The sequence below is a fragment of the Lynx canadensis genome, chromosome B1 (genome assembly GCF_007474595.2).
Source record: "Lynx canadensis isolate LIC74 chromosome B1, mLynCan4.pri.v2, whole genome shotgun sequence".
Classification (NCBI taxonomy): domain Eukaryota; kingdom Metazoa; phylum Chordata; class Mammalia; order Carnivora; family Felidae; genus Lynx; species Lynx canadensis.
This window is the reverse complement of record NC_044306.2, coordinates 60,017,349-60,040,740: the sequence shown is the minus strand read 5'-3', so window position 1 is coordinate 60,040,740 and position 23,392 is coordinate 60,017,349. Positions and strand designations below refer to the sequence as shown.

The window sequence follows — 23,392 nt, the reverse complement described above, 5'->3', positions numbered from 1 at the left end:
CCAAGCATTCGCCATTCCAAGACTGTCAGTTACATCTCTTCTTTCAAGGTGTTCACAGTCTAATGGACAAAGGGTTCTCTAACTCATATTAATAACTCAATAAGACAAATGTTAAAATACTATGCAAAGTGTCACGTTTGGAAGAAAAAAGTACATGGACTGGGGAGTCAGAAAGCACCAAAAACAAGTGAAATAATCAAGTTTTTAAGGACAAACTGGAGTTTGAAACAGAAAACCAGAAAGGAAGCATGTGCAAAACACGAAGACATGACAGAACGTGGAATTTTCAAGGAATAGCACAGGGCATGATTGCAGCATGTGTCAGTATGAAGATAGAGGTTGAGGCTGGAGAGTTTCCCTCAGGGCACGCTGTCCGGAAGCCCACAGATAAACTGCATGTCACGTTTTGGACCCTCTCTTATCCAATGGAGCTTGTACCATTGGAAAACAGATACCAAAAGAATGACATGGCCAAATTTGTAAATATGTTCTCTCCCACCATCTTCGATCTCTTACTGCAGTATGCTTAAACTATGTTTAATAACAATTATCATGGTTCTCCTTGTATTTGAGTTATTTTTTACTCTTGTCTTATCCCTCTAATCTCTCCTATTAAATTACAAAAACATTAAAGGAGAGAAACTATGCCTGGTTCATCTCTGCCCTCCTTGAAACTTCCTGGAACATACTAAGTGATAAATAAACAGCATTCAATTGATTTCAAGTTCAAGTTACCTTTCCAGGAAAGGGTGGTGGAAGAAAGGAAGAGTAATTATAAAATGCGCAGGGCTAGCAAAGAGCCATTTTCTCTCAAAGGGAAGAAGCTAGAACTATACAAATTCTAAGATATTAGGAAATAGCTGTGGCATATGAGAGCGTTAAGGGAAGTAACAATTAAAATAAATTATTAATGATGGTTGAAGAATATATGAAAGAGAAAAAAGATGAAGAGAAGAATTTCCAAGCAATTCAAATTCCAGAAGAGGATAGAGGCGGGAGGCAGGGAAGAATTAAAGATGTAGGAGAATACCTTATTCCTCAAAATTTCAATATCTTTCAATTCTCTTTGCTAAATTGGAACTTGTTAAAGTTTTTGGCGTTCATCTCACTTCTTTATTCATTAAAGACAGTATAATTAGTTCTCTTCAGTGTATTTCATGTTCTGTATCTATCACACCAGCAGAGAATTACCGAAAACACCGTTTGAAATAAAACATAAAATCTGAGGGAAATAATGGAGATGTTTGCAGTTGTATTTCTTTTGATTACAATCTTTTAATTTTGGGGTGTGGACTGACATGAAAATCTCTGAAGCATGATTTCCCAGTGAGTTTGGGCCACCTGGAAACCTCCCTTGTTCATCCGCATTCAATGAGCATTTTCCCTAGACCCTGTGCATGTTCTAGCAGCAATAACTGGGTTGCAAATTAAACCCAAACCATGTATGCCATAGAGCTATTATCTTCTTTTTCACTATGCAAGCAGTTTTTAAGCTACACCTAATCCTGACAACTGGATCCTGTCAGATGGCGCCTCTTTAAAACCAAAATATAAGTTAATAAGCAGGTGATTTAATCTGCCTCCAGCAAACACTCCCTATTTGAAAAAAGGAACTAAAAAGTGTTTCATCATTCATAAGTTTCCTTTAAACTATCTCATATAATTTTTTATGAAGGCTTAAAATTCATCCTATCATGTTCACTTTGCACTAAGTATAATTAAATTAATGGCAGAACTCTGATATTAGCAGAAATAGCAGAAAACTGATCCAGTTTTATTAGTCTGATAATATTGCTTAGGATTCTTGGTTGTGAAACTATAATATATTGGTAGGAAAGTGTATGGTTAAGATAATGAGCTCTAAAGTCGTTGTCTGGGTTTGAATCTTGGCTCTCCTAGTCACATTTTCTGACTCAGTTTCCTTCTTTATAAACTGGGGCTTATTGTGGGAATTTTAAATGAAATAATCTACATAATGGTTCTTGAGGCAATTCCTACCTATGGTGAGCCATACATTGTTAGCCATTATCATTATCATGATTAGTATTACTAGTGCTTAAGCTAGACAAATTTATTAGGTAGCTGATTTTCTATAGCGGGAGTTGGCAAACTTTTCCTGGTAAAGTCTGCATAAATATTTTAGGTTTTGTCAATCATAAAGACTACTAAACTCTTGCATTTTTCCACAAAAACAGTCAAAAACAGTCAGGTGGCCACACTCTAAATGCAGTCGGAAGTCAAAAGGCTGTGACTCTGAAATGATCAACTCAGACATTTCACTATCTCAATACATCTTACCAGATCCTCAGTCATTCATACTACATCTTTCTTTTGCTTTCATTGGGCCTTCAGTCCCTTAATCTCTTTATGATCAAACTCCTACCCATGAATCCCAATCCAGCATAGACTTTAGAATCCACCCCTATCTTGCTGATATTCTCAACAACCTTGTCCATTTTCTTTCCATCCTACCTGTGCCTCAGAACCTGGAGCATCTTACTTGCACAGTTTCACCTGGACTGCTGAGCTCCAGTGAAGAGAAGTGAGCAATCACACTAATTAATGACATTATAAATACATCACATTTAACTTCAACTAAACCCTCACCACTGCCCATAAATCTTTCTTAAGGAAATTTTTCCCTTTCTCTACAACAGCTATTTCAAATCATCTCCTTTCCTTATAAACTTCCAAATCCTCAGAAGTCTCAAGCTAGGAACTCTCCTTTCTTTCAATTATACATGTATCCAGATTCTCCCTGCTCCTCTCTTCCTCTCTCTCTCCCTCCTCCTTTCTCTCTCTCCCTCTCTCTCTCTCTCTCCCCACCACACACACACACACACACACACACACACACACACACACCTTAATTACTCCATTACTTCTCTCCTTTGACAATGGAAGAACAATGTTCCTTCCAACCTGAAGTCATTTGTACTATAATAACCCGTTTCATCTCACATCCTGGAAGACCTGGTCTATACATCATCCCCACTTTTTTACATGGTTCTTCTGCTTCTCCCTCTCCATTGGCTAATTCCATTAGCACTGAAACACATACCTGTGCCACATCCTAAACAAATAAACCCATTAGATTTCATACTTTTGTCCACCTACTACCCCTATCTGTCCTCCCTTCTATAAACTTCTTAGAATAGTCTGTAGCACTTGCAATCTATACTTCTTTTCATTCCATAGTTTCTCAATGTATCTGGAATCTGGCTTATATCTTTGTCACATACACCAAAACTGCTGTGGCCAATGGTGCTAAATGTTCCCAGTTGCTAAGTCAGAAGGAAAAGAGGAACTCCTTTGTGAGATTCCTTGCCTAGCTTCCCTAACAACTGTCTCCTGGTTTCCCCCCAACTCTCTGGAGGATTGTTTCCTTTTTCTCTCTCTTTCTTCCTTGACCTTATCCACTCCCATGTCTTATAGTGCCACCCTTAGCTAATACTTCCCAGTCTAGTTTTGTTCTCTTTTCTCACATACCAGTATCTCACCTTGCCTTCCACACAATACCAGAGTTCCCAGTTGCAAAAGGTGCAAATCAAAATTAAAGTTTTTTTTCCTCAAAACGTCCCCCATTGTGTCATGCCAAGTTAGTGGCAACACCCATCCCATTGTTTGAATAAGAAATCTATAATCTTGTCTCTGGAATTTAGTCAATCACACGTTTCTGTTCTATCTTCTCTCTATTGCTTCAGTCCACTGTTTTTCTTCCCAATGTCACTTATTTTGACTTCTGTCATATTTTTTTTCTACTGTCACTCATATTCCTTAGTGGCAAGTGACAGAAATATTCTTTGGTCAACTTGAGTGCAAAGCGAATGATTGATAGGAGCTATGGCAATTCACAGAATGAGGCCCAGAGTGTATTCTGGAGGCCAGACCACAAGGCCAGAAAAAGGTTCACGTGTAGCTACCACTGCTGTCACAGCTGACTGGTCCACACTTCAGCTCCACCTCCAGGCCTCTGCACAGCCACCACAGCTGCCCCTCCATACTCCATGCTGCTGCATCTGTTACCACTGCCAGAAACTAGAGTGTTTTCTCCATGGAACCTGCCTCAAAGTCCAAGATGGACGCATGTAATTGCCATGTGCCAAGACTTGTACCCAGGCTCCAAGGGGCTGGGAAAGCAAATATTTGGAGGTTTCACATTCCATTATGATAAATGAGCTTACTTTCTCACAGAGGCTCAGAATATGAGGAATTATCCAAAACTAAAAAGGAGGTTCAGATGATGAGTGTCAAAGTTAAAGCAATGAGAAATGTACATAACTCTGAGAATAGGACAAAAGCCTTCTCAATGACTTCCTTCTTTCAACTTGCCTTCCTCTTCCCCTGACTCAGTCATCAAGTCAGGCTACCAGGAGTTATCTCTCTAAAATGCAACTCTGGTGATGTTTCCCACATACTTAGTCTTCTGTGTCTTTTAACCATACCAAAGATGAAATTCAAGTTCTTCACATGGTTTCAGGCCCTCTAACCCCACTCCTGCTTTTTAAATTTGTCTCTGGTGATATCTCCCCTCTCCAGATAGATTTCTGTTTCACTGGAGCTGAGTTACCTGAGTCTGCCATACTCTCCCTGGGATCCAAGACTTTGTATATGCTTCTGCCGCTGCCCTCTTTACCTGCCTAACTCTTTTGTGCCCTTTACATATTATCCAATAGGCTTCATCTTCTGTAAAACTTGTCTTGGTCCTAATCCTATTATTCCTTCTAGGTGCTAACATAGCACTTTGTTCTTCTCTCATCATGGCACTTGATACACTAAATTATATATGCTTATGACTTATTTGTATCCCTCATGGACTAAGTTCCATGAGGGCAGAAACCCATATTGTTCAAAATCACATTTCCCCATCTCTCTCACACTGAGTTCAATATAAAATATTAATTTCTCCAAGGCCAAAAACAAATAAACAGGCCAATAGCTTCTCTTGCAAAGAAAACTAAAATTTGCAAGAAATGGAAATAGGGGGGCACCTGGGTGACTTAAGCATCTGACTCTTGATTTCAGCTCAGGTCACGATCTCATGGTTCATGAGATCTAGCCTTGCGTCGAGCTCTATGCTGACAACACGGAGCCTGCTTGGAATTCTCTCTCTCCCTCTCTCTCCCCCCTCCCTTTCTCTCTCTTCCTCAAAAATAAATAAACTTAAAAAAAAGAAAGAAATGGAAATATGGTCTGTTTTTCCCTCAGTATACTTTTGGCCCAAGCATGTCTCTTCCAGTTTTCATGTCTCTTCTGGGCCAACGTTGCCTGATGACTTGAGCCGTCACACAATTCAAGAGTTGACCCCTACATTTGCTTCTCCTAAATCATCTACCAGTTCATGGGTTCAAGCCCTGACAACTCAGAGCCTGGAGCCTGCTTTGGATACTGTGTCTCCCTCTCTCTCTGCCCCTCCCCTGCTCATGGTCTGTTTCTCTCTGTCTCTCAAAACTGAATAAAAACATTAAAAAAATTTTTAAAGAACTGGTAAGGAATCAGAATGATTCCATTCTGGAGCACAGACAGGACAAAGAAATTAGGGTAATGTTATAAAGACATTATAATGTCTTTATATAAAGTGACAAGACCACTGTAATGGATTTGTAAGATTTATTAGGAGAATAGAGGGTAATATATCTTAGTAGGTACACTAGGACTAGAATGTGGAGAATCTCATGATGCCCACAAAACAGAGTAATTTTCCAAGAGGACATCTGAGACACAAGTACAAATTTAAACTAAAGAAGATGTCATAGGTTAATATTGAGCTTTAAAATCTGATTACATATCTTCTGTTGAATTGATAGATTCTATGAATCCCTGCATCCTATGTGATGGTAAATCTTCAAGGTAGATTTCTGGAATGCCTCTACGTAATGCTCTTTGAGATTAGAGACTTTTAGGGGTCAAAAATGCAAGCTAGCTCTTTTTTGGTCATAGGAGAGAAAAGAACATTTCACTTAATCAAACAAAATCTCATCACTCTAAGCAGAAACCCTAGGTGGGAAACTGCTTCTGGACAAGCAACTCAGTTCTGTCCTCATGAAGCCCACTTACCTTATGGAGAATGAATGTCTAAGTTTACGCCTGACCCAACCTATAAAGTTGAGTTTTACCACATCCAAGAAGCTTCCTTTATTAACTCCTAGACTCAATCTTGAGGCAAAGTTCCCTTCTTAAGTTTTCCAGATCTTCCCTCTATCATTCTATGAACAATATACAGAAAAAGAATAGCATACTTAGAGTAACAGGAGAGGCATTGCTTCATAATATTTAGCTCAAAATGCAGTGGAATTTCAATTCTTGCCCAATTATTTTGCAGATAATGAAACTAGTGGTGGTATTTCCATACAATGAAAATGGAAATGCTGGTGGTGTTTCCATATAAATGTCCTATGCAAGGCACAAAGTACTCTCATATATCCTTAAAAGGTTAAGTTAGGCACTCATAGCAATGAAGCTCTTTTCACTTTCCTTTGACACCCTGTCCAAATTTTATATTATTTGTTTAATATCTTTTCCACCTCCCTGCTTTCACAACTTCACGTGACTTTTAACTCCTTCAACATAAGGACTATGTCCTTAGTCTGGATCAAGAGTCAGCAAACTTTAGCCCCTAGGCCAAATCCATCCTACCATTATTTCTGTATGGCCTGCAAACTAACAATGTTTTTTAATATATTTTTTAACTGTTGAAAAAAATCAAATTCGAAAGAAAAACAATATTTTTGATATGTAAAACTTATATAAAATTCAAATACCATACCGGTGTCCATAAATAAAGTTTTGTTGGCACATAGCCATGCTTATTCATTTATGTATTGCCTATGGTTGGTCTCATGCTGCCATGCAAATTTGAATAATTACAATAGAGACAGTACAGCTCACCAAGTCAAAAGTATTTACATCTGGCCCTTTACAAAACATTTTGTGTCTCCAGTCTAGAACATAACTATAACTCTAGCACCTGAAACTCAGCAAGTGATTATTAACTATGTCTTGAAATAACTGTTGAATGAATAAACATGAATGCACACAGGTGGACACAAGGAAAAAGTGAACCAGTAAGATTTCAAATATTTCACTGAAAACTGAAAACAAGTAAGAGTTGGAATCAAAATGTATTTGTGGTTTATGGTGAGATAAGCAGAATCAGATTTACTAAAATATCAACAAGCTACTAATCTCATACATTAATGAAATTAGAGCTTTAATGAGGTGCGTAGTGGCGGGGGGGAGACAGAAAAGGAGGCTCTGAGAAGTGCAGAGTGCCCTACTACACTCTTTAGTCTCTACTGCAGATATTTTCTTTTTGAATTACTCGTCGCTGGTTAGTGAGACACTTAATATTCACCCACAAAGAAAATATTAAACTAAAATGATAAATTATAAACACAAGTATACTTGATGTTTCTTCCAACTTAAAGGATAGAGAAAAATGATTTTTACAAAAGTGTACTTTTCACTTTCATGTTTCTCCCAACTTGTAGATTAGTAGTAGTATGATAATAGACGCACATGTGAGGGTTTGCGCATGCGCGCACACACACCCACACACCCAATACTACTAATGGCAATTCTGTCAGTGTTGTTTTTCAGGACACAAGAAGTAAACTGGTTTCCAGTGCCTCTGGCCTTCCTGTTAAGAGCAGACAAAGAGTGTATGAAGACTATTCAACTATGTCAGAGACTTCCTCTCATGACTCCTTCTATGATTCCCTATCAGACATGCAGGAAGAAAGCAAGAATGCTGACTTCTTCCCTGGGCTATCTGCTTTTCTCAGCCAGGAAGAGATAAACAAGAGTCTTGACCTGGCCCGGAGATCTATCGCCAACTCCGAAACAGAAGATTTTGACTCAGAAAAGGAGATCTCGCAGATTTTCAACACCTCTCCTGTAAGCCTCTGTGAAAACCCTTCCCATAAGGAGACCAAGTTTGGTGAGTCAACCTCCTCAGGAAGACCTCATGATAATAGGTCAACACCTGTCCAGCCTCTGCCTGAACAAACCGCCCCTATCTCTTCACCTGCTTCAAAGAGGAAACCTGCCATATCACCCCTGCTTGCCAGCCCCAGCTATATCCGGAGCCTCCGAAAGTCTGGAAAACGTGGTGCAAAAACTCCCAATCCAAGTGTAAAGCCCAAACCAGCATATCAAAGTAAGACTGGCCCCCAGAGCCAGCTATGTGACAAGGCGGCTAATTTCATTGAGGAGCTGACGTCCATATTTAGAGAAGCAGCAAAGCCGAGAAATAGAAGCCCAAATGGGGAGTCCTCATCACCAGACAGTGGGTACTTGTCTCCTAAAAATCAGTCATCAGCCCTTATGGGTGCCTCAGCCAGCCAGAGCCCCACTGGAGACCAACAGGAGATGGAAGCAGAGGTCAAGTTGCCCGAAGCCAGGCATCGTTACCAGAAAGACCAGAACAAGGCAGTGCCATGCAATAACATGCCTCACCCACAGCCTCAGAATGCAGTCCGCTTGCCCTCAGCTCCAAGATTCATCCAGAAGCTTCGGAGCCAAGAAGTGGCAGAAGGAAGTAAAGTTTACTTAGAGTGTAGAGTCACCGGAAACCCAACTCCTCGGGTCAGGTAAGAACGTTTTTATTATGAAGATCAAATGATCTGTGTTGACTTTTGGTTTTACTTTAATGTGGAATGAGATTTCCTGGATAGTTAGCCCTCTGGAACCTGAAGTCGTGTTTTCAAACAGCTGCAGGGCAAAAGCATCCTAGAATCGCAAATAGTAGCTTTGCCAGTTATCAGGGGTGGAATGTATCTGTTGTCATGAACCATGTGCTACGAAAGGGAAGGCAAAGGACTGGACAGGCACAGAGGGGCACAAATGTCCTGTTAAACAGGACTCCAGAATTAATAGCATCCAAGGAAACTTAAAATGTGCAACTCATGTATTCAAAGCACTGTGAAAGTGTGTGCATAATTTGAATACGAGTTGCTGAAGATGGTTGACAGTGTGGCTAAAACTAGAAGTTGTCTGGCTGCATAGAGATGAAAGGCACAGGTGTGCAGTGGCCAACCACAAGATTAACCCTGACCTAAGGCATGGGCTAAGGGGGCACATATTCACTTTAAAAAAAAGCACCCCAACGCACCTTCAATGTAATGCAACCAAGGAAACAAAGAAAGATAAAGCCAACTGAAAACAATGCAGGTGTGATGTTTATACACAGGCTCCGGCCACTACAGCATGGCTGTAGCAAAAAGGTCACGATTCAACGAGTGTGTGGTTGGTTGGAGGCAATATACACTTACGTCACCATGACCATTCTAATTTCTGTTAAGTTCTTCCTCCCTCACTGCCGAGTTCGCACTTTCTGTGCAAAGAGGTTAAGAGGAGTAACTCTGGAATCAGACTGCAGGGTTTCCACCCATGGCTCCACCTTTTATCAATTGTGTCACCTAGGCAAGTTACGTTGTCATTTAGTATCTTCATCTGTGAGATGGGAATTAAACTAAAACCTCCCTCCTTCTATTTTATGAGGATGACATCACACGTGTGAAAAAATAAAACTGTGCCTTGCGTCTAGTGACGGCTGCATTAGTATTATCTATTATTTTTATTGTTTCTCATGTCTTAATTTTATATGCCAAAGTGAAAATAACGTTTCAAGTTGGATTGCACTACAAAAATAAGCCATTCATTCATTTACTTTGAAAGTTTTGCTGTTATGAAGAGTGTTTTACCTAGATTATGTAAATATTAAACAGTAAATTTGACGTTGTGAAATTTGGACAAACAGTAAAGTAGATCTCATCCGCTAAAAATTGTAACGCTGGTACATTCTTATTAATATAGCATTTCACAAGCCGCAGACTTGGCCTCTTACCCTACATCCACTAGTACACGCTTAGCGAGAGTTGGTTTCTTGGGTTGACAGGGTATTGCTCACAAACATGAAGTAAGCATTAGCATTACTGACTAAAACGTGGTGTAATTAAAGGCAGGGAATTTTTTTTCCAACCAATTTGTTCAACTAATTCTTCTTGAGTCACTCTTTACAGTAATTTTACAATATTGCTCTTAGAAACTGACAGCAGGGGGCAGTAAAAAACTTCTTAATGGGTTCCTTTCATTACGTGATCCTCAATTCTGCATTTATGTATATTTCCCATAAAGAATTTTCCTTATCATTTTGCCTATGATGGAAATGAAATCGTGTGATTCTTTTGGATTCTATTTGGGTTGTTTTTAACCTACTAATCTTGGGACAAATAATTCTGCAGGAGAAATACTTTCACAAGTCCTTCAAAACAGTTCCACAGGTTTTCAAACTACATATGACTCCACTCACATTTGCCTTACCAAAACAAGCCCCTTTCAGACGTATTATCGTGGCAAGTAGACTTACCACACCCTGTCAAAAATGACAAAAAACAATCCATTTAATATTAAAGGATTAATTTAGGTGAGCAGACCATAATTACTGTATTAAAGTTCATTGAACTATTTAATAATTTGGAGGACATCAAATTCATGCTTCTGTCTCCTTTTTGCTGGGGGTGGGGGGAGGCTGTGTGCAGGGGGAGCATTAATTTAGCTAGTAACCACAGAATTATTAACTAGTTTTCCCTTGTCATCTCCTGGTCTACCAAAGTCCATGCCCAATGCCCATTAGACATTACAAATTATGCCCGTTTAGAGTAATTAAGTCCTTGATGAAATGCTCCATTGTTTAAGGTTAGCTGGTCTTTTTTATATCCTTTTGGAGCTTTTGTTTGTTTTGTTCTGTATTTTGAGAGGGGAGTGTACATGGGTGCTGGATTTCTTAATTTCTGTTCCAAAGATCTTGGTACTCTCTTCCATGCTTTTGTCAGTATACCAAATGCCTAGGAACATTGAGTTCCTTTTCCACATGAGACTTGAGGGTCTATAGAAATAACCTTCTTTGAAGGAAATTTCACATGAAGAAGAAAACCTGGGGCACCTGGGTGTCTCAGTCGGTTGGGTGTCTGACTTGATTTTGGCTCAGGTTGGGATCCCAGGGTCTTTAGGACTGATCCTTGCATTGGGCTTAAGATTCTCTCTTTCTCTCTCCATCTGACCCTCTCTCACTCATTTTCTCTCTCTCTCTTTCCTTCTCTCTCTCTCTCTCTCTTTCTCTCTCTCTCAAATAAAAAATTTGTTTTTAAAAAAGAAGAAAACCTTAAATAAAATATTAATACGCTATACTGGGGCATTTTAGAACCTGGCTCAGACTCAGTCCAAGTGACTCTAAACCCAGAGACTGCACAGACTTATTGATTGGTCTAAGATCCCAGAAGCAGGTAACAGAACCCATAGAGAGTAAGGGGATGTCAGAGGAACCCAAAGCAAGCAATCAGCAAAGGCCTAACAGGCACTGACTGGTAAGCATGGAGACATTCAGCTGTCGAAAAGTCAGCAACCGTACGACAGGTGAGCGCAATGTGGAGCAATTGCCAATGGTAAGGTCCAGACGGACTTCAAAGGAATGCACCACAGGAAAATATGGCAGCAGGTATCAGGTTCCAGACACAGGGACAGGAGCCCAGGTAGAAAATTCTACCCTTCAAGAGTTTAGTTAAGGAAAAGGCGAGGCTGCTGCTCCAAAGAACAATAGGACAGTGCAGGAAATAGAGACTCAGGTATGATTAAATGAGGCAGGACTTTAGGGACTAAACTCATGCTGGGTTCAGAATCGGGAAACAAATTGTTACACTGACAAGACTGGGCTACTAAGCTGCTGGCCTGGAGCTTCTTAAATGTGGCCTAAATAGAAACCATTTGGTCTGGGAACCTGGACATAGTGAAACTTGCAGATGTAGATAAAGTGACCCCAACTAAAAAGGAGGCCTGGTGGAAACAGTAGGATTGAAGCCAGGCCAGTCATTTCGAGGCTTTTCTACTTCATTCTCCCACAAATATAGCTGGCACAGATACCAGTTATAACCACAAAGAGGACTGAAAAAAATCTGTTTGCCTTCTTTATTCTTGCAAAGTTCCAACAAAGCCTCAACAAAAGAGAAAAACTAATGGAAGAAAAGCTTATGTATAACTGAGGTCATATACAATTTAGATACTACTCAAATTACACACAAATTATTCGTTAACAACTTGAATTATTACATTAAATAAAATTGAGTCAGAATTCATAAATTTTTGTGACTATGTCCCAGTGGTTCATATTTCTCATGTACTTCTTTACAATAGTATACAGACATCGCCTTGCCTATTCCCTCCTCTCTCAACTTTTGTGAGTTGGTGAAAAATTCATGAAGAATTTTAGTTCAAAAGTACCTCCAGTATTATTAAAATAAGACCTCATATTTTCACTTTATGTTTTTCAAAATATTTTATTATGGCAACCATATATTTCAAACCATTTACATATAAGGGAACTCAGAAAACTAGGAGATTATTTGCCTAGTAACAGAAAAATAGTTAATTAACCATAGAGACCAGACTCCTGTCTTCTGATTCCTAATCAGACACTGAGTGACTCATGAGAAGATTTAGCCACTGTCACTGCTGTTTTGCTTGTTATGTGTGATTACTGAAAAGCTCCAGAAAAGGACATGAGTGGGGCTACCATCTGGAATTCATATTCCAAATATCTTTAAAGAAAATGATGCCCTGATAATTTTCACAATATGTTCTATGTTAAAAAAAAATAGCCATTCATGGTCATTCTGTTTATTTGCAGTAAGGTAATACTGCAAAGTAAGTCAATCAACATAAACCAAAAAATGTTAGGATGTGGGGGGAAGTAGATATTCTCCATCAAATAACTACAAACAAAACAAATCATTCCCAGTTTATGAACAGTAGTCCAAACCATCCTCATATTCAAATTGTATTGCGAGGTAAATGTGTACATACTCATAAGGGAGGAAAACACTTTTAAACATCGACTTATTGCAGTAAAAGTGAATCCAGGGGCGCCGGAGTGGCTCAGTTGGTGAAGCGTTCGACTTCAGCTTAGGTCATGATTTCACGGTTTGTGGGTTCGAACCCCACATCGGGCTCTGTGCTGACAGCTTAGAGCCTAGAGCCTGCTTCGGATTCTGTGTCTCCCTCTCTTTTTGCCCCTCCCCCACTCGTTCTCTCTCTCTCTCTCTCTCTCTCTCTCTCTCTCTCTCTCTCTTTCTCTCCTAAAAGTGAATAAACATTAAAAACATTTTCTAAAAAAAAAAAGTGAATCCAGCAGTTGTCCAAACATATCGAATATTCTCAGTACAATTACTCGTATCTCATAAGATGCCTAGTCGTTCATCATTATTAGCTTAGTAAAGTTTCAATTAATATATGTAATTAAAAGTGATTAAATTCTTTCTTTTTAAAATCAAAACCCAGTGCCTCCAATGCTTCCAATTAGTTTACATTAGTGAGACTTTGATCATCATCAAAAGCCAAAACAAGAGAATTAACCACATCAAATCTATGCAACGCTGTCTGTAGAAATTTCCATCTCCTCAAAAGAAATTAGAAATAGAAACAAACCACCGATTCACTTTTCTTACTAAGGACATCAGTATATTCTGGTCATGGATTGCTTTGGCTTGGGAAAGCATGGCAACAGTACCACTAGCCAGTAGGTTATGAATATGCGGTGCTTATTAAGACCCAGATGGCTTAGTTCCAGGAGTGTTGTTTGTTTTTGTTATAGAATATTGTCACAGTGCGACACCAGATAATACCATTAGATTATCAGTATGAAAAAACTGACCATACAAGTGTTGTTACAGCAACGTGAAATGTAAATAGATACGCAAAATTTGGAGAACAATTTTGTGATACACGATAAAGTTGAAGATGTACATACCCGAAACTTCTATCTAATAACCGATTGCCTACTTGATATATCTGCTTGGATATCTAATAGGTTTATTAAATTTAATATATCCCAAACTGAACTTCTGGTTATTCTCCAAAAACCTTCTCTTCCTAAATCTTCTCCATGTCAACAAGTGACAATCCTCTTTCCAGCTGTTCGAAGGAAAAACCTTAGAGTCATCCTTGTCTCCTCTCTTACTCGCATCTCACACCATCCAATGCATCCAGCAAATCCAGTTGGCTCAACCGTTGATACAGAATCTAGAATCAGACCACCTCACACCACCTCCACTAATCAGGCTGTCATCATTAGCTGGTCCAAGCCACCATCATCTTCCCCTAAGGTATTTGTATTACCTCTTTGATCTGTCTGCTTGTTTCCATCCTTACTCATTACAGTCTATACAGCACCTAGCATGACTCTTTTTAATAAAACTATGATCAATAACGCAAAGCTTTCCAGTGCCTTCTCATCTCACCCAGAGTAAAATCTGTAGGCCTTCTAAACGTTAATAATTAGGCACCATCTCTCTGATTTCATCCCCTGCTATACTCCTGTTCGGTCGACTCCAGACGCAATGGTGTCCCTACTGTATTCCAATATGCCAGGATGTTCCTGTCTCAGGCCTGTCTCGGGCCTGTGCACATGCTGTTTCCTCTCTGTTCCCTCTATGAAGTTCTCTTCCCTCAGATGTATGCAGGATTCGATACTTCATCTCCTTCATATCTCTCCTTAAATTCACCTTCAGAGTATGGCCTTCCATGATTACTCGATGTAAAAGAACAGATCCTGCCCACCTTATTCTCTATTCTGCTCTCTTGTTTTGTTTTTCTCCATAGACCTTATCTGATACACTCTGCATTTTACTTGTTTTTGTCATTGTCCATTTCCCTGAGTAAAATATGAGACCCTTGAATACAGGGACTGCCATCTGATTCTTGTTATTGTGTCCCTAGGGCCTAGAATGGTGCCTGGCACATAACAGATGCTCAATAAATATGTATTGAATAAATGAACTTCACTCCTAGCTATGTATCCGAAAAGAACTTTTGCTCATGTGTATAAGGATACATATATAAGAATGTCCATACCAGCATTGTTTGTTTCAAAATACTGGAAATAACCTAAATATTCATGAAAAAGAAAACAGACACCTCTTTGACACAGTGATTTTATTGCCTTCACATATACATCCAGAAGTGGGATTGCTGGATCATATGGTAGTTATCTTTTTAATTCTTTGAAGAACCTCTATACCATTTTACATGGTGACTGTAACTTACATTCCCACCAACGGTATACAAGGGTTCCCTTTTCTTCACATCCTTACCAGTGCTTATTATCTCTTGTCTTCTTGATAGTAGCCATTTTAAAACAAGCTCTGTGTCCATTGCTATATGAATAAGGAAAACGTGGCACATATATACTAGGGAATATTATTCAACCATAAAAAGGAAGGAAATCCTGCCATTCGCAACAACATGCATGGACCTTGAGGGCATTACCCTAAGTGAAATAAACCAGAGAAAGACAAATACCATATGATCTCATTTACACATTGAATCTTAAAAACAGGCAGACTTGCGGAAACAGGAATTAAAATGCTGGTTTCCAAGGGCTGGGGGACGGTGGTAATGGGGAGATGTTGGTCAAAGAATACAAACTTCCAGTTAAAAGATAAATAAGTTCTGGGGATCTAACGTATATCACAGTACAGTGAACAATACTGTATTGTATACTTAAAAATTTCTAAAAGACTAGATCTTAAACACTCTTACCACACGCATAAAAAAGAACTTGTAGGGGCACCTGGGCGGCTCAGTCGGTTAAGTGTCCGACTTCGGCTCAGGTCATGATCTCACGGTCTGTGAGTCTGAGCCCCGCGTTGGGCTCTGTGCTGACAGCTCAGAGCCTGGAGCCCGTTTCAGATTCTGTGTCTCCCTCTCTCTCTGCCCCTCCCCTGTTCATGCTCTGTCTCTCTCTGTCTCAATAATAAATAAATGTTAAAAAAAATTAAAAAAGAAAAGAACTTGTAATCATGTGAGATGACGGATATGTTAACTAATCTTATTGTGGTAATCATTTCACAATATATAGATGTATCAGATCATCACAGTGCACACTTTAGACTTACACAGCGTTATAAGTCAATTGTGTCTCAATCAAGTTAGAAAAAAGATAAGAAAATGGCTAAGTTTTGATATATATTCACACAGTGAATGAACTAGTTTCATGAGTCAGTAGGTCTGAAACTCACAAATATAATAGCAATCTAAAAAAAAAAAGCTGCCAAAAAATGGATGCAGATTACATGAATAAATTCATCCATATGAAGTTAAATTTGCAAAACAGTACTATTCCAGGCTTGGGGATATGATAAGAGTATAGAGAAATGCATGGGAATAACAAATACTAAATCCAGATAGCAATAATAGTAGAGATAAAGAGGAACGTGATTAGTAAGGGGTGTGTAGAGGGCATCAACTGTGTTTGCAACGTTTCATAGCTTAAGACGGGTAGTAGAGACACAGATGTAAATTGTGCTAATTTTATACTCAATGTATATCATATTTGGTAAATGGGAGCAAGCAAAATGGAGTAGAATCCAAAGGAAACAACACCACTGAATTTTATAGCTTCCTGTTTTTCTTTTTCTTCTATCATTTCCCTTTATTTATTTCTAAATCTTTTAATTTTTTTCTTTTTCTGTACATTTGCATTGACTCGAGAAACTAAGTCTTCTATATTTTACAGAGGACAACGTTTCCTAGGACATCAAATTACTATTGAACTAGAAACCAAACGAGATTAAACAACAGAATAGCACCTTTATTTTCACAGAGATGAAGAAAACCTTATCTCTGATTCCTCCTCACAGGTGATTTGTGTGAGTTGATAAATTAAGGCACTATGACCTATCATGCTATTTTGTCCTCTTGCCTATCCTTTCCATTCTTTCTCAGCCCCTATCTCCATTCCAATATCTACCCACTTGTAATTCCCACTTGAAAAATGAGCTATACCTCTATGATGCTTTAACTGCCAAAAAACCATCATTAATATGAATATAGAATCTGCTTCTATAGATCAGTGAGTGAAATAGGATAACTCAGTATCACTGAACCCAGGAAATATTGCCTGTTTTGTGGAATTGTTGTTTACTGATTTGAACATTACAGAGTAACAGCAGCTATCTTATTACCTGTTCTTGGTCAACCCATGACGCCATGATGCTGTGATACTCCAATTCCACTGCACATAATGCTGCTCATAGGGATATCTCAAGAAAAAATCAAGAAGCAAGCTTGATATTCATGGCAAGTGTGAAATGTTATTATGGTTATAAATTTGAATTGGTTATAACAGTATTGATATATAGCATGAGGTAGCAGTAGCCAAATCAGACAGCAGCATCTGTTCTAAGAATTGATTCCATCATTTCAAGTTAACATCTCAATGGCCAAGTTTCTGGATTTTATAAGAAAAGCAGTGAATAAACAAACATCAACATAAATTCTCAGAGGAAATAAGGGGAGTCACAGAGAATCCCTTTAGAATTAAAAATAATGCTTGTGCATTTTTTAAAAAAATGCTATGGAACAAAGAGCAGAAGTTTAGGGGCTGACAATACAGATTCTGAAGCAAGAGTGTGAATCTTGCCTCTATCACATATCAGTCCAGTCACCTTGGCAAGTTATTTAACCTTTCTATGCCTCAGTTTCCTTGTTGGCAAAATGAGAATAATAAAAGTACCTACCTCTAGTGTTATGATGAGTGTTAAGTCAATTAACACAAGGAAAGAGTTTAGAACTCTGCCTGCACATAGTAATAGCTTAAAAAATACTAAGGTATTGTTATAAAGTAATTATTATTACAAAGTGTTCACCTTTATTGTTTATTGTCTTTGATTTGCTATAAGCTCCCTACACTCTGCCTTCTCAAAAATCTTTGAATCTATTTCCTTTCTTCAAAATCTTCATGCTACAATTCTCTGTTGTACTGCTAAGTATTCCCAGTGGTACAGGGTTTATAGAGAAGGAACACTTCAACTTTATAGACTAACCATAATTTGTAAGGAATACAATATATCTTGAAAGGTGTTTTGATCCTGTTTGGACCATGAACCTTAGATTTGTATCTCAAGGTCAGAATCAATACCCAGGCTGCCTTGGGGTGTTGGGATATTGTCCCCTGGTCTCTGGCTATTGTCAACTTTTACCTCACTTGGCCTTCTGTTCCTTCACAGCCTCAAAGGATGGGATCAAAGCCAAAGATAAGTCATTTCTTTCCATCTCTACCCCTCCCTCCTACAACTAATTATCTCCCCATCCTCTCTTCCTAAATTTTGAAGTTGTGAAGGTCAGCCTTCTTGTGGACTACCGACAACTTGGAAAGCCTTCTAAAAATCAAGTCTCTGACTATTGTTTTCTTGCTGCATTTAAATTGTTTAGCCATTTTCCTGAGTTAACTTCATGGTTCCTTGTTAAATATTTGCCAAAGCCAATTGAAAGTGGTTCCCCAACACTTTAACCACTCCCTGTTTTTGTATTCCAATAATTTCAGCAGGAAGAAAACTCTAAAAATAATTTGAGTAACAAATGCAGGCTTTTCCCCCAGCTAGATATATTGGCTTTGGTTTTGTATTTTCTTCCTGCTAAGTATTATACCATCCAGCAAAGCTCTCAATAGGAAAAGAATGTGCTTTTTGGAAGTTTAATTTACTATTATGCAAAATCCTGTGAAACAGTTGTTTTGAAAGAATTTGACTGAAGTTTGGGATGGATACTTTCAGTCAAAACTGCTCAACACCTCAAGTCTTTTCTGTAGAGTTGCTTAAAGTACTTCTGGACTGTTTCTTCATTTTGCCTTAGGGCAGTGCTGCCTCACGGATCACTGAACCTGTTTAGGCGTAATTACAGCAATTCAAGCACTCCACTTCCATGTTGCATTCTTTTGACGGTTAGAAGGAGTTACTTTATAAGTATAAGTGTAGCAAATACAATTATAAGTCTGAAACTTGATGCAGCTGAATCTGCTGACCAAAATGCAAAATTTTTCTACCAGCTGGCATGTTCAAATGATGTGTAGCAATAGAAAGGATTCTCTCCTATTCAGTTTTAATGTTTTTGAGCCAAGAAATAGGGCCGTAGTTAATATCTGCTGGAACAGGAGTAAACTGCTAGTCACCTGAGCACTGATAGAGAAAAGCATTTCCTGGCAATAAAAAGCCTTTTCTGGTAAAAAATTAAAAATAAAAGAGAGAGAGAGAGAGAGGAAGGAAGGAAGGAAGGAAGGAAGGAAGGAAGGAAGGAAGGAAGGAAGGAAGGAAGGAAGGAAAATTATTAATTCCGAGTGGAAACATTGTTCTCTTGATTATGAGTTCTAACAGTGAAGTCTGATTCTGTATAATAGCATATGGGAAATCAGGCCATAAAACAAGTTTCTAAGCAATGGTTATATGGTCCACATGTGGGCCAGATAACCTAAATAAAAATACCCTACCGAATAGGATTTCTTTTTACCTAAGGTGAAGTTTTAGCCTTAGTTGCTGGAACTGGAAAAGTATTTTCTAATGGAAGAATAGAAGGTAAGTCTGGTTAAAAGGATTTCCAAGTATTGAAGGAGAATCTTTGAAGAAGAAGGAGAAGAAGAAGGAGGAGTGTGGGGAGAGTGGGGGAGGAAGACAAAGGTGAAAAGGAGAAGAAATAAGTTAGGAAGGGAGGGAGAGAAAGAAAATTTTCATTTGAAGTTAATTGGTTCTTTCTTTAAAAGCCAGGGAGATCTTCAAAATCATTTTTACTTCACATTCTATACCTAAGTTTACAAATACTTGCATCTTAATGAAAGAAGATGTTAATTGATACCTTGAAAGATGGTTTATACACAGTGTAGTTCAATGAGTTAAACACAGGGCTTTTTCCATACACTTCTACACATAAGTTGATAAACATTTATATATTAAGGAAACAAGATATTACTTGAAAGATCTATTATACGGGGGCCCCTAAGTGGCTCCGTCAGTTGGTTGAGCGTCTGACTTTGGCTCAGGTCACGATCTCACAGTTCATGAGTTCAAGCCCTGCATCAGGCTTGCTGCTGTCAGCACAGAGCCTGCTTCAGATCCTCTGTCCTTGTCTCTCTGCCCCTCCCCAACTTGAGCTCTCTCAAAAATAAATAAATATTAAAAAAAAAGACTCGGGGCGCCTAGGTGGCTCCGTCGGTTAAGCGTTCCACCTCAGCTCAGGTCATGATTGCACAGTTCTTAAGTTCAGGCCCTGCGTCGGGCTCTGTGCTGAGCGTGGATTCTGCTTGGGATTCTGTGTCTCCCTCTCTCTCACTCTGCCCCTCCCCCACTCGTGCTCTGTCTCTCACTCTCAAAAATGAATAAACATTAAAAACATTTTTTTAATAAAATAAAATTACAAATAAAAAAAAAAGACTTGTTATACACATTGTAGTAAAAAAATCATTTTTACCATCACCGAAGTTATCACAGACCAATTTCATTAGCAGAGAACACTTCAGTTGTGCTTATACATAGGGAAGGCAATAGATACATAGTTGATGAAGGCTAAGGAGATAGGTAGAAAATATTTGTTTCAGTTTTGGATTTTGAGCCACCACAGACAGAGATTAAGAATTTTCTACATCATTATATGAAGTTGGTTATGATGAAGCAACTATCATGGACCATTAAGCTTTCTGGACTAACAATACTGAAAAGGTATAATTCACCAATAGGAGGATTTGGTCAAGGCCAAGGACTTAGCTAGGCCTTGTCACTCCTGTCTACAGGCTTTGTCATCCCCTCACAAGGAGACTTTGGAAGTTAACACCAGAAACTTACTGTAGCATTCAACCACATCATACATGTCTATGAAGTCATCACTAAACCACTAAACTGTAGGAAGCTCATGCTAGAATGTCATTTCCATTCTTCTCAAACCCTTTGCTTATCGTTCTAAAGTCACAAGTTAAAAGAATTCCTCTTTCTTTTTCTGAGAGAGCTACTGAAATTGAGACCTTATGAATGTTGTTGTCATTCTCCTAATAATAATAATGGAAAAAATGATATTAATAACTGACTTTCTTGAGAACTTAGCACATGCCAGACATTCTTCCCACATATAAACTCACTCTTCCTACAAGGTAGATGCTGCCATATTTCTTGGGTTCTAAGACATATATTTTGTCACATTTTAGCATCTCCATAATTAGAATGCATCTTGCAGTGGAGAGCATTTTACAGTCACTATCTGACCATAGTTGTGATATGGTTGTGATTACCTGTGCATATACAAATTTGGTCAGAACTGTTTATTTTTTTCACTTTAATTGAGTTGTTTGCCTTTTGGTATTACATACTGTTTTTTTCCTTTCTTAATAGATAATGATGTCTTATAATGAATGGTATATTAGTTTCACTAAGCTATAATATTATCTCCATTTTAAAAACAAGAAATAGGGGTGCCTGGGTGGCTCAGTTGGTGAACATTCAACTCTTGATTTTTGCTCAGGTCATGATCTCATGGTTCCTGGGATTGAACCATGATCTCAGAATTTGTGGGATCGAAACTGCTTCAGACTCTGCCCTGTCAGTGTGGAATTCTCTCTCTCCCTCTCTCTCTACCCCTTCCCTGCTAGTGCATGCATGCATGTGTTCGTGTGAAATCTCCCCCTTTCTCTCAAAATAAGTAAACATTAAAAAAAATAAAAATAAAAACAAGACGGGCACCTGAGTGGCTCAGTTGGTAAACATCTGACTTTGGCTCAGGTCATGATCTCAGGGTCTGGGAGTTCAAGTCCCACATCGGTGAGCTCCAGCCCTCATTGGTTGAACATAAGCCCTGCTTCGGGTGAGTTTGTGCTCCATTTCGGATGAGCTTGAGCCCCACTTGGGGTAAGCACGAACCCCGTATCGGGTGAGCCCTGCTTCTCTCTCTCTCTCTCCTCTCCTTCTCTCTCTCTCTCTTCTTCTCTCTGTCTCTCCTTCTCTCCTTCTCTCTTTCTTTCTTTCTTTCTCTCTGCCCCTCCTGAGATTCTGTCTCTCTGTCTGACGCTCGCCCACCTGCACCCCCCTCTCTCTCTCAAAATAAATAATTAAATACATAAATACATAAATAAAATAAAAACAAGAAACAAAAGGATGAATAGCTTACAAAAATTATCCAACTGGCCAGAGTCTTTACTTTTCAACCATTATTACTCTAGTGTCCATAAAATCAGAGGGACACACAGCCTTGCTTACAGAATCGTGCCCCAATAAAGTTCAGGTGAACCCCAGCATGCCACTAGAAACACCTACTACGGTAGCCATTATCTCTTGAAAAGCGAAATGTCCATGAATTGCTTCCTTCCATTGCTCCAGACAAAAAACTTGGAAAAGAAAAGAGCCATGACCAATGATTTCCTGGTCCTCGGGACAAAACCTTACATCACATATACTTCTAGACACTCTGTGTTGTCTGCGTGAGGGAGTCTCGGCATCTTTATTAGCAGGAGCAATCTCCATTGCTGCAGCTTGTGAAAACATGGGTTCTAACTTCCACTTTCAGAGCCAGTTAGCCGGGTCTCTCTCTTTCTCTCGTAAACAGAGCAGTAATCCCAAACAGAACATAACAGATATGATTTGTAATCCGGTGTGGTACTATTTAATTCTTGTGCGTAGTGGCCAGCGTTTTAATTAAGAATGTGTTGGCATATGTTGGCCAGAATCCTCATACATGGAATCATTCTGTGCTCCAAGAACAAGGACAAATTATCACTGCCTGAAATAAAGAAGGAACGGGCCCCAACAACACCAACAACGTGTTAGTTCAACTGATTGCTGATAGACATCTTCAACAAAAGGCCGTTGTAAAATACAATACAATAAGGTTTGGGGTTTTGTTTTGTTTTGTTTTGTTTACAGAATACACAGTTTTAACTTTGAACAGGCAGCTATTAAAAGGGAAGTATCAGTATGGAAGAAATCAAACTGACATTTGGACAGTATGTAGGATGAGTGCTGTTACGGCGTTGAAAATCAATGCACACATCAAAATGGCAGATAATCCTCAGCTCACCAGAGAATTCATGAGGGGCCACGTGGGGTGGTAATTACAGAGGGGTGGGCATTATGTGCGTAATCAGGAGAGCTCTCTAGAAAAGCACCATCCTACCTCAGGGTTGAGTCAGTTTCATTTACAGGAAACATGTGTACACAGTCAGTTCTACAAATATCTTGACCCATTCATTTCTATCCTACGGTCCTAATAGTTGAGAAAAAAAATTTTAATTGGAGGGACTGGGACGTATGTTTTAAGTACCCATTTGTTTAACTATTGATTAATGGAACATGCCAATGTGCTACCTCAAACTAAAGATGCCATCACTCTTTGTTAAATAGCAGATAGTTCACAGAAAAACAACAAGTAAAATCGCTCTCATATGAGAGAATTGTTGTGTTTTGATTGTATTTTTTTTTTCAATTCCTAACAGGCCAATGCAGGTAGAATGATGAATCCATTATAATGAGGTGTGCCTATCCTACTCCAAATCAAAGTAATTTTACTACCACTGTATAATAGATAATGTATA

At 38.8% G+C, this 23,392-nt stretch overlaps 1 protein-coding gene across 2 annotated transcripts in view; it reads left to right on the top strand.

Moving 5' to 3' along the window:
• Positions 1-23,392, top strand: part of PALLD (palladin, cytoskeletal associated protein) — a 408,346-nt gene that overhangs the window by 11,766 nt on the left and 373,188 nt on the right. For both annotated transcript variants that reach the window (XM_030312774.1, XM_030312775.2), the window contains exon 2: positions 7,600-8,591. In XM_030312774.1, coding sequence (XP_030168634.1) covers positions 7,681-8,591 — 911 coding nt within the window. In that variant the 5' untranslated portion in view covers positions 7,600-7,680. The remainder of the gene's footprint in view (positions 1-7,599; positions 8,592-23,392) is intronic.